Source organism: Mauremys reevesii, linkage group 22, assembly GCF_016161935.1.
Source record: "Mauremys reevesii isolate NIE-2019 linkage group 22, ASM1616193v1, whole genome shotgun sequence".
Lineage (NCBI taxonomy): Eukaryota > Metazoa > Chordata > Testudines > Geoemydidae > Mauremys > Mauremys reevesii.
The window spans coordinates 13,217,346-13,231,932 of record NC_052644.1 but is presented as its reverse complement, the minus strand read 5'-3'; the positions used below and the strand labels follow the sequence as shown (position 1 = coordinate 13,231,932).

At 47.5% G+C, this 14,587-nt stretch overlaps 1 protein-coding gene across 1 annotated transcript in view; it reads right to left on the bottom strand.

The window, feature by feature from the left end:
- The window catches only part of LOC120388907 (butyrophilin subfamily 3 member A1-like), a 28,367-nt gene extending 19,085 nt beyond the window's left edge, over positions 1-9,282 (bottom strand). The window contains exons 1-3 of the mRNA XM_039511028.1: positions 9,233-9,282; positions 4,735-4,880; positions 3,200-3,550 (exon numbers count right to left, since the gene is read on the bottom strand). Coding sequence (XP_039366962.1) covers positions 3,200-3,550; positions 4,735-4,880; positions 9,233-9,282 — 547 coding nt within the window. The remainder of the gene's footprint in view (positions 1-3,199; positions 3,551-4,734; positions 4,881-9,232) is intronic.
- Between the last annotated feature and the right edge of the window lie 5,305 nt (positions 9,283-14,587).

Below are 14,587 nucleotides of genomic sequence, written 5' to 3'. Positions count from 1 at the left end.
ACCATCCTGATGTGCAGAAAGAATAGAAAATATGTCAGGAGACTAGCTTGGCTTAACAGAGAAATCTTCAGTGAGCTTAAACACAAAGGTCAGCTCACAGACTGCTGCACTGGACAGCCGTCAGTGGTGAAAGAATAAGTTAAGGACTATTTAGAAAAGCTGGACATGCACAAGTCCATGGGGCCAGATCTAATGCACCCTAGGGTGCTGATGGAGTTGGCTGATGTGATTGCAGAGCCATTGGCCATTATCTTTGAACACTGGTGGTGATCGGGGGAGGCCTCAGAATATTGGAAAAAGGCACTTCACTTGATACCAGATATGATGAGATAACTGGCTCTGTGGATATGGGGAAAGTGGTGGATGTGATACATCTTGACTTTAGCAAACCTTTTGATACAGTTTCCCACAACATTCTTGCCAGCAAGTTAAAAAACGTATGGATTGGTTTAATGGACTATAAAGTGAATAGAAAGCTGGCTAGATTGTTGGGCTCAACAGGTAGTGATCAACGGCTTGATGTCTAGTTGACAGCCGGTATCAAGTAGAGTGCCCCAGGGGTCAGTCCTGAGGCTGGTTTTGTTCAACATCTTCATTAATTATCTGGATGATGGGATGGATTCAGGGCCAGTGCAACCACTAGGTGAACTAGGTGGCCGCCTAGGGCGCCTAGTGGTTGAGGGCACCTAAAAGCCCGCTTAGGTGAGGAGGTGGAGTTGAGGTGAGCTGGGGGGGGGGAGGGAGCGCGGAGAGGGCCGCCTGCAGTAGTGGGGGGGACGGGGCGCACAGGGGAACCTCTCCCCACCCCAGATCACCTCCACTCTGCCTCCTCCGCCGAGCACACAGCCCCCGCTCTAATTCTCTTCCAATCACAAGCCTCAGTGGAGGAGGTGGAGCAGAGGTGAGCTGGGGCAGGCTCCGTGGGCAGGGTTAGCTGCCGCAGGGGAGGCCTCCAGGAGAGGCCTCCCTGGGCGGGGTGGTGGAGGGGGGCTCCCCGGCCAGGGTTAGCTGCAGGGGGGGGTAGCTCCTGGGGGCTCCCGGCTTGGGGGGATGGCGGGCTCCCTGGGTATGGGGGGGGTGGCAGTCTGGGTTAGCTGCTGCGAGGTGGGGGGCTCCTCTGGTGGGAGGAGTGGGTGGGTGTGGTTAGCTGCCACGGGGGAGGGAGGGTTAGCTGGGTGAGGGGGTGGCGCAAGGTGGAAGTTTCTCCTAGGGTGTGAAACTTCCTTGCACCGGCCCTGGATGGATTGCATCCTCAGCAATTTCATGGATAACACTAAGCTGCGGGGAGAGATAGATATGCTGGAGGACAGGGGTAGGGTCCAGAGTGACCTAGACAAATTGGAGGATTGGGCCAAAATAAATCTGATGAGGTTCAACAAGGACAAGTGCAGAGACCTGCACTTAGGACAGAAGAATCCAATGCACTGCTACAGGCTGGGGACTGACTGGCTAAGCAGAAGTTTTACAGAAAAGGACCTGGGGATTACTGTGGATGAGAAGCTGGATATGAGTCAGCATTGTGCCCTTGTTGCCAAGAAGGCCAATGGCATATTGGGCTGTATTAATAGGAGCATTGCCAGCAGATTGAGGGAAATGATTATTCCCTTCTATTCAGCCCTGGTGAGGCCACACCTGGAGTATTCTGTCCAGTTTTGGTTCCCCCACTACAGAAGTGATGTGGACAAATTGGAGAGAGTCCAGCAGAGGGCAACAAAAATGATTAGGGGGCTGACACACATGATTTATGAGGAGAGGCTGAGGGAACTGGGCTTATTTAGAGAAGAGTGAGTTGGCATTGAATAGCAGCCTTCAACTCCCTGAAGGGGGGTTCCAAAGAGGATGGAGCTTGTCTGTTCTCAGTGTTGGCAAATGACAGAACAAGGAGCAATGGTCTCAAGTTGCAGTGGGGGAGGTTTAGGTTGGATATTAGGAAAACCTTTTTCACTAGGAGGGTGGTGAAGCACTGGAATGGGTTGCCTCGGGAGGTAGTGGAATCTCCATCCTTAGAGGTTTTTAAGGCCCGGCTTACAAAGCCCTGGCTGGGATGATTTAATTGGTATTGGTCCTGCTTTGACCATGGGGTTGGACTAGATGACCTGAGGTCTCTTCCAACCTTAATCTTCTGTGATTCTTCTATGAGTCTATGATTCTATTGAGGGGGAGGAGCTTAAAAGTGTAAGCTTAGCACAGGAAGGTGAACAGGAAGAAGGTTGCTCCACCCAGGGACTACTGGCAGCACAGGGAGTCCAGCCAAGGAGGAGACACAAGACACACTGCCCCAAAGCCACCCTGAACAAGGTCAAAACAATACACTCCAGGAAGAGGGGTGGAAAGTAAACACCATACAGGAGCGACAGTCTCAGTGAGACTGAGCCCTTAGAGATGATCCTCTAGGGGCTGCCTGAGAGACTGGTCCTTGTTCCAGCCAAATCTTCCTTCCCCCCTTGCAAAGGGGAGGGGGAACAAGGGATCAAACCCTGGCCTGTGAGCTGTAGCCGGCCGACAAATTCCCCTGAAGACTGTTAACAGGGTGATAAGAAGGGGTAAAGGAAGGACATTGGACCCTGAAGCCCAGGAAGCCCCCTCCCTCACGTCCCTTTACTCTTTGTTGGCCCCACATGGTTAGTGTGATACAGGAGGGCCAGGGAGCAGTGGGAGAGTGGTAGAGGGGAAATATATAAGCCCTAGGCTAATTAAGAAAAGATTCCCTGTAGACTAGGGAGGGTTGCTACAGGTTAATTGGGGCACCTGTAGTCAGTTAAGGCCCTGTCAGGAATCTAATAAAACACCCTGCTTCAGGCAGACAGGTGGTGTGAGGGAGGAGAGAGGACTGGAATTTGGAGGTGTGTTCCTGATCATTGAAATACCAGAGAACCGGAGGCAGGGAGACTCCCTCTCCCACCATCTAAGGACTGAGGGTAACCCCCACCTCAAGGGGGAAGAGGATAAGAAACCCTCAGGGTGACAGGGGCTGGGGGTCAGAGTGAGGCGCAAACCCATACCCCTCCCCCGCTTCCCTCCTTTACTACTTTCCTGGGCCACTAGTGGGGCCCTTGGTGCCCCAAGAGCAGGGGCAAGGGGTGGCATCCTAGCACCCCACCAAGAAAAGCACAGAACCCACCATACCAACATCAGCCATTTTGCCACATTATATACTGTATTACCTTAGAGTGAAGAGAGAGAGAGCCATTCCACTCACCTGTCACATCCAGTTCTACCACCACCTCATCATACCAGGTCCCCAAAGAGACACTGCAGGTGTATTTCCCTTTGTCAGAGACAATGACATCCTTCAGGTTTAGAGACACATTTCCTGCTTGAAATTCAGTTTGGAAGAACTGTGTTCTGCCTCGGTATCGCTCATCCTGACTCTTTGCTTTATTTGGTCCATCATAGGTGCTCACATCTATTTTTTCTGAGTCTCTAGAAAGTATCCACTGGACAGTAATTGTCTCAGCGTTATTCTGAGTTGTCAGTTGGCAAGGCAGGACAACCCCTTCTCCAATGATAGCAATGACAGGATTCTGAGGAGGGATGATTTTAAACTGACCTGTGTGTAGACAGAAACAGAGGTTGTATCCATTGCTGATGCCCTCATTTGTTGATTCTATAGGAAACTATTGGCAAATAGTTTTGGGTCAACAACAATTTTCATTGACTAAACTATTTGGCTGAAATATTTCACCTGCTCTAGCTGCACTTTTATACAGGAAAGAATGGAACTGGTAATGAATATCCAAAGCACCAAAGTCTCTTACATGGGAAGAACCACCAGCTGGGGAGGTAATTGCACAACCATACATGGGCACACTTATGCACATACATAGGTCCATAGATTCCAAGGCCAGAAAGGACCATTGTGATCATCTAGCGTGACCTGTATCACACAGGCCAAAGAAGTTTCCTAAAATAATTCCTAGAGCAGATCTTTTAGAAAAAACCTCCAATCTTAATTTAGAAGATATCAGTGATGCAGAATTCACTACAGCCCTTGAAAAATTGGTCAGTTACTCTCACCATTAAACATTTGTATCTGAACAGTCCGAAATTTTATCACACATTTGGTATTTTAGTCACAGATGCCATATTCTGCCATTCTTTCTCACAATGAGTAACCCTGTGACTTGTAGCACTGACTTCAAGTGGGGCTATCACTGGAAATAGGTACCACCTAACATCAGTAAGTGTCTCACTTTGCATATCAAAGACCTAATATGTTTTGCATGGCTCTTCCATAATGGGGGCTTCAATGATGTGGGCCCATATGATCTTCTATGGGACATTCAGATTTTAATAGTGAATTTTAGTGATCCTGTAAGGAACCCAAAGAACAGCCCTGGAAATTGATATGAGAACCTGCCTAGTAAATTAACATAGGCCAATGAACAAAATAAGTCCCACATTAACTCTATGGTGAGGGATTGAATATGACTTAAGTGGTGCAGAGAAGTGAATTGCTCTCCCAAAGGGAATACATTTGTCTGTATGGATAAGCTGTATTAGAATAGTACATAATGTGATTGTTTGGCTTGCATTTGAGTCAGGTCAAGAGGTTGAACAGGACTGGTTATATGGGAATGTACCTGGAAAATAAAAATTTTAGATAGTTTTTTTTTTAATGAAACCTTATATCTCGCAAAGTAAAAGATGACATTTTCTGTAATCTATGGTTTTCCATTGGCCCTGGTAATGATTAGTTATTTCACTGCATATGTTTAACACAACCCTATTTACCTGAAATCAAATGTGGCATCTGTAGAAAAGTCAGTATGTGAACAGCTGTCACCCAGTGAAATACGGACCCCATCACTGTGCAGGCTTTCAAGACATCAATAGGACAGTGATGAAACATCCAAGGGAAATTTTTAGTCTTCCAGTATCTTCAAATGCAGAACAAAAAATGACAGCCGTGAGGGTAGAAATAGCTCAACACAGTAGGAAAAATAAAAAGAAACTTATAGACAAAGGACCTGATCCTGCTATTAATTGGAGCAGGATTGGAACCAATGTTCCTATGTACACTGAGCTGTGTTGAAGAAATATACCTGTTACAGACCCTTCTTAGTCTTTCAAAGTAATTATTTTTACTGATAATTTTCCCACAGGAAGGAAGGAATAGGTAGTGCTGACCAGGGCCCTTGGGAAATGAGCAGGGGTTATAAAGGGATTTTGTCAGATACATTTTTTTAAATTAAAAATCTGTATGTAAGTTCTTAGCACTAAAAGATGATTGTGGGACAACTGCCATCTTGACTGACACTGGGGACTGAAGTGGGGATTTACAGAACTGAAATAATAAACTGTTATGTTTGAGCTAGCTAGACAGGTACTTAATGTGAGAAAAGTAACATCTCTATATCACCTATGAAGCTATCACCACACACACACACACACACACACACACACACACACACAGGGTGGATTACAATTCCTCATAGAAGGCCTGACCCAAAGCTCATTGAAGTCAGTGCCTTTTTTTAATAGGGTTTTTGATGTATTGCTAATTATCTATCTGTTAACAGGCCCTTTCAGAGAAATTTGGGGCCCCACTCCCTCCCATTTCACTGAATTTATGCAGATGTTACAGATCATTAATGATCTGGAGGATGGCATGGATTGCACCCTCAGCAAGTTTGCAGATGACACTAAACTGAGAGGAGTAGTACATACTGGAAGGTAGGGATAGGATACAGAGGGACCTAGACAAATTAGTGGACTGGGCCAAAAAAATCTGATGAGGTTCAACAAGGACAAGTGCAGAGTCCTGCACTTAGGATGGAAGAATCCCATGCATTGCTACAGCCTAGGGACTGAGTGGCTAGGCAGCAGTTCTGCGGAAAAGGACCTCGGGGTTACAGTGGATGAGAAGCTAGATATGAGTCAACAGTTTGCCCTTGTTGCCAAGAACATCTGTTTGTAGATGACACTAAACTGGGAGGAGTGGTTGATACGCTGGAGGGTAGGGATAGGATACAGAGGGACCTAGACAAATTAGAGGATTGGGCCAAAAGAAATATAATGAGGTTCAACAAGGACAAGTGCAGAGTCCTGCACTTAGGACGGAAGAATCCCATGCATTGCTACAGCCTAGGGACTGAGTGGCTAGGCAGCAGTTCTGCGGAAAAGGACCTCGGGGTTACAGTGGATGAGAAGCTGAATATGAGTCAACAGTGTGCCCTTGTTGCCAAGAAGGCTAATGGCATTTTGGGTTGTATAAGTAGGGGCATTTCCAGCAGATCGAGGGATGTGATCATTCCCCTCTATTCAGCACTGGTGAGGCCTCATCTGGAGTACTGTGTCCAGTTTTGGGCCCCACACTACAAGAAGGAGGTGGATAAATTGGAGAGAGTCCAGCGGAGGGCAACAAAAATGATTAGGGGGCTGGAACACATGACTTATGAGGAGAGGCTGAGGGAACTGGGATTGTTTAGCCTGCAGAAGAGAAAAATGAGGGGGGATTTGATAGCTGCTTTCAACTACCTGAAAGGGGGTTCCAAAGAGGATGGATCTAGACTGTTCTCAGTGGTAGCAGATGACAGAACAAGGAGTAATGGTCTCAAGTTGCAGAGGGGGAGGTTTAGGTTGGATATTAGGAAAAACTTTTTCACTAGTAGGGTGGTGAAGAACTGGAATGGGTTACCTAGGGAGGTGGTGGAATCTCCTTCCTTAGAGGTTTTTAAGGTCAGGCTTGACAAAGCCCTGGCTGGGATGATTTAGTTGGGTTTGGTCCTGCTTTGAGCAGGGGGTTGGACTAGATGACCTCCTGAGGTCCCTTCCAACCCTGAGATTCTATGATTCTATGAAGAAGGCTAATGGCATTTCGGGCTGTATAAGTAGGAGCATTGCCAACAAATTGGGGGATGTGATCATTCCCCTCTATTTGGCATTGGGGAGGCCTCATCTGGAGTACTGTGTCCAGTTTTGGGCCCCACACTACAAGAAGGATGTGGAAAAAATGGAAAGAGTCCAGCAAAGGGCAACAAAAATGATTAGGGGTCTGGAGCACATGATTTATGAGGAGAGGCTGAGGGAACTGGGATTATTTAGTCTGCAGAAGAGAAGAATGAGAGGGGATTTAATAGCTGTTTCAGCTATCTGAACGGGGGTTCCAAAGAGGATGGATCTAGACTGTTCTCAGTGGTAGCAGATGACAGAACAAGGAGTAATGGTCTCAAGTTGCAGTGGTGGAGGGTTAGTTTGGATATTAGGAAAACCTTTTTCACTAGGAGGGTGGTGAAGCATTGGACTGGGTTACCTAGGGAGGTGGTGGAATCTTCTTCCTTAGAGGTTTTTAAGGTAACGCTTGACAAAGCCCTGGCTGGGATGATTTAGTTGGGAATTGGTCCTGCTTTGAGCAGGGGGTTGGACTAGACGACCTCCTGAGGTCCCTTCCAACCCTGATACATTATGATTCTATGATTCTCTGGTTTTGCCCCCCCCCTTGTGCTCAGGGCCCTAGAACAATTGTTCCTCATTTCCTCCCCTCTGATCAACCCCATCTGCTAATAATATATCCTCATTATCAAGTCACATAGGAAAGATTGCTCAGTGTAGAATTTGAATAACAATCCATCCATCCCTCCCCCTAATCCCTCCTACATCTAATTATAAATTCCACATAATTCTTTTGATATTTTTAAACTCAGTCCTGCCCAGCTCAGGTTGGAATGGGACTGGATTCTCCTTGGAGTCCAGCAGTGCTCCTGGATAGACACAAGGGCACCCAGCAAAGTGCACTAGGCACTCAGTCCTCTGTAAGGGTGAGTTCCAGCGTTCTCCCAACAAAGGAAAATGAAAGATCGGAGCTCAAATGGAGGCCAGATCTCTTGCAGAACAAAATGGAACTACACATCAGCTCCCATTACTGTACTTTTAAATCCTATCAATGCACCTTTCTGTGGATCAGTCTGTACACTCTCTATGCACACAGAAGTTAAGATCAGAGTGTGCTTTTCACTAGGTCTGGAAGGAAATAAAGGGAAACAAAGATTTAAATGGGGGGGGGGAATAGATAGGACTGATTCTCTGATCAAATAATCCATAGAATTACTCAAGATTTACACCTGTGCGAAAGCAGAATCAGATCTGTTTTTAAAAAGGGTCAAATGTTTCTGTCTTAACTTTCAAAACATTTTACTCCCTTTTTCAAAAGAAATCAGAAACTATCATTATCTCCAGGTCCCCTTTGCCACATAAACCAGAGAGGGGATTACTCACACACAGACAAACATAGGCGGCAGGTTTGTATAATTTTTGATGGTGCCCAAAATGGTGGTGCCTCTCTGCTCCTGCCCTGTAAGCCGATATAAAATGAAACTACAATGCGTCGGTGCCACAAGATTACAAGGGTCAATTAAAAGTGGAAAGTCAGAAGCAGCACTTGCCTGCTTCAATATACAGTATTATATTTTGTTGCACCTGTTGTGACGAAGTGGGAATGTTCTTAATGTTTTCTCTGAATACTGTGTGGGTGCCTCAGTTTCCCCTGCAAGATGACAACTGAAGGTGTTGGGGACAAAGAGATCAGGTGGCCTCCTTGTCCGGAAGAGACACAAGGGCCAGAGGAGGGAGTGTCAGTTTGGAGCTGGCTGGGGAAATGGGGAGAGGCCCAGAACTTGGGTCTGGGCTCCCCACCCCCCAAGATGGACCTGACTGAGGGGTCCTGTTTTCTGTACCTACAAGCTGTGTTCCTGTCGTCTAATAAACCTTTTGTTTTACTGGCTGGCTGAGAGTCATGTCTGACTGCAGAGTTGGGGTGCAGGGACCTCTGGCTGCCCCAGGACCGGCCTGGGCAGACTCGCTGCAGAAAGTGCACGGTGTGGAAGGGCATGCTGAATGCTCTGAGGTCAGACCCAGGAAGGGTACTGGGGGCGAGGGGAGGGTTGCCATCACGTTTGGCCTCCTCTGCTGCTGCCCCACACCATAGCCTCACTAGGGATGGGGGATGGGGTTGCCCTTTGCCCAGCGTGGGGCAGGAGTGGGGGCTGCAGGGTGGTGGTGGGGGTGGGCAGGGTGTCACAAAATTCACCCAAGCCCCAGCTGCTCAGGTCTAGGAAGCCCCCCTCTCCCATCTCCCCTGTGGTGGGTGGGTGGGTGCTGGGCGGGGACTGCCATCACATGTGGCTTCCTTTTTCCCCTGCTGCAGCCTGCTGCCCCTCACCCTAGCCTCACTGGGGGTGTGGGAAGGGGCTGCCCCTTGCCCAGCATGAGGCAGGAGAGGGTCAAACCTCACCGAAGCCCCAGCAGCTGCTCAGGTGAATGAGGGCAACTCCAGATGTCCATCTCCTGGCCGGAAGTCCTCTTGGTGTCTCCTCCAGGTGGGTGCCGAGGGACGGGAGAGAGGGCTCACAAGCACGGGCATGCCTCCTCCCCCCTTCTCTCTCCCTCTCCCCCTCCCCATCCTGAGGTGCTCCAACAGTCTGCCTGCTGCTGCTCTCTATAGCCTTAGGCAGAAGCAGAGGCGGGCAGCAGGCAGCACAAGCAAGGGAGAGGCACGGGCTGTTTTCTTTCAGGCATGGAAGCTCTGAGGCAGAGGGGGGACGCTCTGGGGCGCGGCCCGCTCCAGGCAGGGCCAGGGGAGAAACCCAGCTCCAAATATTGGTGGAGCACAGCCCCCAGCCTTGAATATTCCTGGTCCTCGAGCCCATATAACCTTGCAGACAAAAGGCTAAAAAATAAAGGCTCATTAACTTTAAATAGCATTTGGGTGCCTAGCACCCATAGACTTTATTTAAAATCCCATCCACAGACTGATACAGATACATACACAAAAAGGCTGGCCATCCATAATTTTATGTATAAACTGTCTGGAAAACACAGGACATATTTAATACAAAAGGAGAGCGACAACCTTTTTGTGTGCACTTGTGGCAAAACCAATACATTGCAGTGGAGAACACAGGCTTCTTTGTCTTGGCTGATTTGAGAACACAGCTCTTTTAAGCATCGTTACTGTTTTATAAAAAAAGCACAATGCTCACACCCCACTACTAATATAAGGAGCTGTCCGAAAACTCTCCCATACAGAAACAACCTCAAATTCCTCATCTTTCTTCACGTCTGTTGGCTAGTTCACTTTATTCCTGAGATTAATGCCTGAAATAAGGTGAAACATAAACTATTCTGAGCAAATTCCTTCTTACCTGCAAATGGCAGTAATGTTTCTCTGTCATGCAGTTTCAGACCTGGAAGAATCTAATTTTAATTCTCAAATTTAATCAGTCAGTGAGGCTTTTTTTTTTACCAAATCACTAGGCCAACATCCACCTGAATATCCCTGTAAATACGACGAGTTTTATTTCTGTTTTAGCTAAAATGTGATTTCTTACCTGAATAGCAGAATCCAAGGCAGCCATTACATGCTGTACGGGGATTAAGGCTGAGACAAAACTTTCTACTGTTACCGATACCTTTTATGGCTATTGAACTTTGTTCTTTACTCTTCTGTATTTATCTAGTGTGAGTTTAACAATCTGCTCAGTCGAGTCAGTGTATGGAAGAAATCATGTGACAAGGGAGCAATACCATCCCTGCTCCACTTCCTCTAGGGATTAATTGTAGTGTGTTGAAAACTGTGTTTATATTACAAGCTATCACTTTCAGTTTGCAAAGGGTTTCCTGGTCCTGATTGCCTGCTAGGATGCTCTGCAGAAAGGTGTGTGATCTGGGTCATTCAGCAGGCAGTCTACAGAGAGCAGGCCTAGAGCGAGGTGAGGTGAGTTCTGCCTCTCTCTTTTAGGGAGCAGCCTGCTCTCTCTCTCCAGGGCTGGATCTAGGCACCAGCATTCCGAGCATGTGCTTGGGGTGGCACTTTTCAAGGGGCGCACTCCGGTTATTTATTTTATTATATATTTTTTGCTTGGGGCAGCAAAAAACCTGGAGCCAGCCCTGTCTCTCTCTGTTTTGCGGTTCTTGTATGGTAGTGTTCTGGATTCTAAGCAATAAACAGTGTTAGGTTTCAACTTTCCAACAATAATATTTTATGTTTTTATCTAACCTCTCAGTGTGTGCACCATGAACATAACACTAATAACTGGTGACTGGTCTTTCACTAATAGCAAAGCACTACCCTAATCTTGGTAATGGCTCACAGTGTTCCTTCCAACTAACATAACAAGTTGAATCTTTTTGTTCAAAGCAAAATTTAAACAACAAAATAGTTCTTTCAACTAAAACAATATTTTCATGAAAAATGTTCTTTTGAAAAAAAAATCTTTCTGTATTCCTATGTTCTTCTGTTGGTTTCTACCCCATTACTCCCTGCTGGTACCCACAGTATGTTAGTGGAATCATGGTTATTTGTAGGGCAATAGGCTTTAGTGTGAGAAGACTCCCTCTGTTCAGATGACAGCATCACAGAGATAGCTCTTGCCCTCCCACTTGGTGTTGCTCTGTGTTCTAACATGTTGCCCTTAAATTTAAGAGAAAAAGTTAATATTTATAGATTGAGCTGCGCTGGAAATAGCAGAAACTCTAGGGCTCTCAGAGTCTAGGCTCCCAACTCTGCAGCAAGAATCCTGGAAATATAAGGGGCTCTCAAGTTTTCCAGGTTCACTGCTGCAAGTCTGGGAGTCTGGAGGTCCTGGGATAGGCACCAGGGTTTGCAACTCTGGGAGAGCCAGCCAAGCACACTGACCTGGGGCTGGATACCCAGGGCTTCTGGGTCAGCTGGAGGGGCAGCCCTTGGGAGTCCCAGAAGCAGAGTGAAACTGAATGAACCGGGAATCCTGAGTTTTGGCCAGCTCTGCCTAGCACAGTGGAATCATAGAATCATAGAATCTCAGGGTTGGAAGGGACCTCAGGAGGTCATCTAGTCCAACCCCCTGCTCAAAGCAGGACCAAACCCAACTAAATCATCCCAGCCAGGGCTTTGTCAAGCCTGATCTTAAAAACCTCTAAGGAAGGAGATTCCACCACCTCCCTAGGTAACCCATTCCAGTTCTTCACCACCCTACTAGTGAAAAAGTTTTTCCTAATATCCAACCTAAACCTCCCCCTCTGCAACTTGAGACCATTACTCCTTGTTCTGTCATCTGCTACCACTGAGAACAGTCTAGATCCATCCTCTTTGGAACCCCCTTTCAGGTAGTTGAAAGCAGCTATCAAATCCCCCCTCATTCTTCTCTTCTGCAGACTAAACAATCCCAGTTCCCTCAGCCTCTCCTCATAAGTCATGTGTTCCAGCCCCCTAATCATTTTTGTTGCCCTCCGCTGGACTCTCTCCAATTTATCCACATCCTTCTTGTAGTGTGGGGCCCAAAACTGGACACAGTACACCAAATGAGGCCTCACCAGTGCTGAGTAGAGGGGAATGATCACATCCCTCGATCTGCTGGAAATGCCCCTACTTATACAACCCAAAATGCCATTAGCCTTCTTGGCAACAAGGGCACACTGTTGACTCATATCTGGCTTCTCATCCACTGTAACCCCGAGGTCCTTTTCCGCAGAACTGCTGCCTAGCCACTCAGTCCCTAGGCTGTAGCAATGCATGGGATTCTTCCATCCTAAGTGCAGGACTCTGCACTTGTCCTTGTTGAACCTCATCATATTTCTTTTGGCCCAATCCTCTAATTTGTCTAGGTCCCTCTGTATCCTATCCCTACCCTCCAGCGTATCAACCACTCCTCCCAGTTTAGTGTCATCTGCAAACTTGCTAAGGGTGCAGTCCACACCATCCTCTAGAGCGTTAATGAAGATATTGAATAAAACCGGCCCCAGCACCGACCCTTGGGACACTCCACTTGATACCGGCTGCCAACTAGACATGGAACCATTGATCACTACCCGTTGAGCCCGACCGTCTAGCCAGTTTTCTATCCACCTTACCGTCCATTCATCCAGCCCATACTTCTTTAACTTGCTGGCAAGAATACTGTGGGAAACTGAATCAAAAGCTTTGCTAAAGTCCAGAAATAGCACATCCACTGCTTTCCCCTCATCCACAGAGCCGGTTATCTCATCATAGAAGGCAATTAGATTAGTCAGGCATGACTTGCCCTTGGTGAATCCATGCTGACTGTTCCTGATCACTTTCCCCTCCTTTAAGTGGTTCAGAATTGATTCCTTGAGGACCTGTTCCATGATTTTTCCAGGGACTGAGGTGAGACTGACTGGCCTGTAGTTCCCTGGATCTTCCTTCTTCCCTTTTTTAAAGATGGGCACTACATTAGCCTTTTTCCAGTGCTTCTGCAAGCACCAGTTTCCATTCCCAAAGAAGATCAGACAGGTGGAACTGTACCAAATGCCTTACTGAAATCGAGGTAAATTAAATCCACTGCCGTCCCCACAAACTGCTCGGCTCCGCTTGCTCCGTGGACCACTCCACCTGTCCCACAGCTGCTCCGCTCTGCCAGCTGCTCTGGTCCACCAGCTGTCCCCGCAAACTGCTCGGCTCCACTCACTCTGTGGCTCCACGAGCTGCTCCACTCCGCTGTATAGCTTCAGGCTCCCCCACTAGTTAGCACAGTACTCAGTGCTCTCAGCTCAGCAATTCAAGTGCTTTAGTGATTTCAGCTCACAGTAGGGGAGCCCCAGTGATAGTGCACCATTAGCCGAAAGTGAGTTCAGCTCAGTAACCTGTATCTGGATTCTTAAGGGAATCAAAAATCAACTCTGATATTCCACAAGGAAGAGAGGCATAGGTGGGGCTGGTGCTTCCAGCTCACACAAGGCACCTGCACCCCCCCCCCCTCCCCAATACAGATACCTGTCCCCAACCTCTCTCAATTCACTGGGTTTTGGAACCCATGTCCCTTGTCTAGCAAGTACTATTTAGTTGATAATGAAACCCTTTATCATAAGACAGTTTTGTAGTTCCTCATTTACTTAATCAGGGTGACAACATTTTATTCCTCCTGCCCCAATAACAAAGAAATTGGGGATCCCACAGCTGTGAAAATAACCATCCCAGGCTGCTGTACTCTATGCTAAGTGGAGTGGGTTTGCCAATGCAAATGCACATTCCTGAAATTCCTTTCCCCACTCCAATGCACATTCTTGAAATTCCTTTGCCCATTCCTCATAATTTACCACTAGATGTCAGGGTAGAGCTCATCCTGACTCTGCTTACATACTAAAAGCCTCCACTCTTGGGCTAGATTCAGTAACTGTCCTTGGAAATGTCAAGGTTGCAGTACAGCCACCTGGTACAAAGAACTGTAAAGGAATATACTGGTGAAGTGGGCCTCTGTGCCAGATACAATGTGGTGTAACTGGCTCTAGGCCCCTTCAGGAGTTCCCGGCATAGGGGTTATGCTGCTCCTGGATAGTTGGGGCCTGTGATGAGGGTGGACTAGGCCCAGAGTCCTCTTTTTGGAGGCCTCAGGGTCCTGCCTCATTCATCCCAGATAAGGAGCAGTGGAAAGGTCCTCCTAGCAGGCTAGAGTGGATGCAGGGGAAGCAGCCAATCAGGGCACAGGTGTGCTCTATAAAAAGGAGCTACAGAGCTAGAGACAGTGCAGTTCCTTGCTAGGAGGAGTGTGTATGGTGGTGTGGGCTGGGGGAAACTACAGCATAATGGACAAACCAGTGCTGGTAGAAACTGAGGAGAAAGGAAGAGTGCCTGTCTGGCTACTGGGCCTGAGCT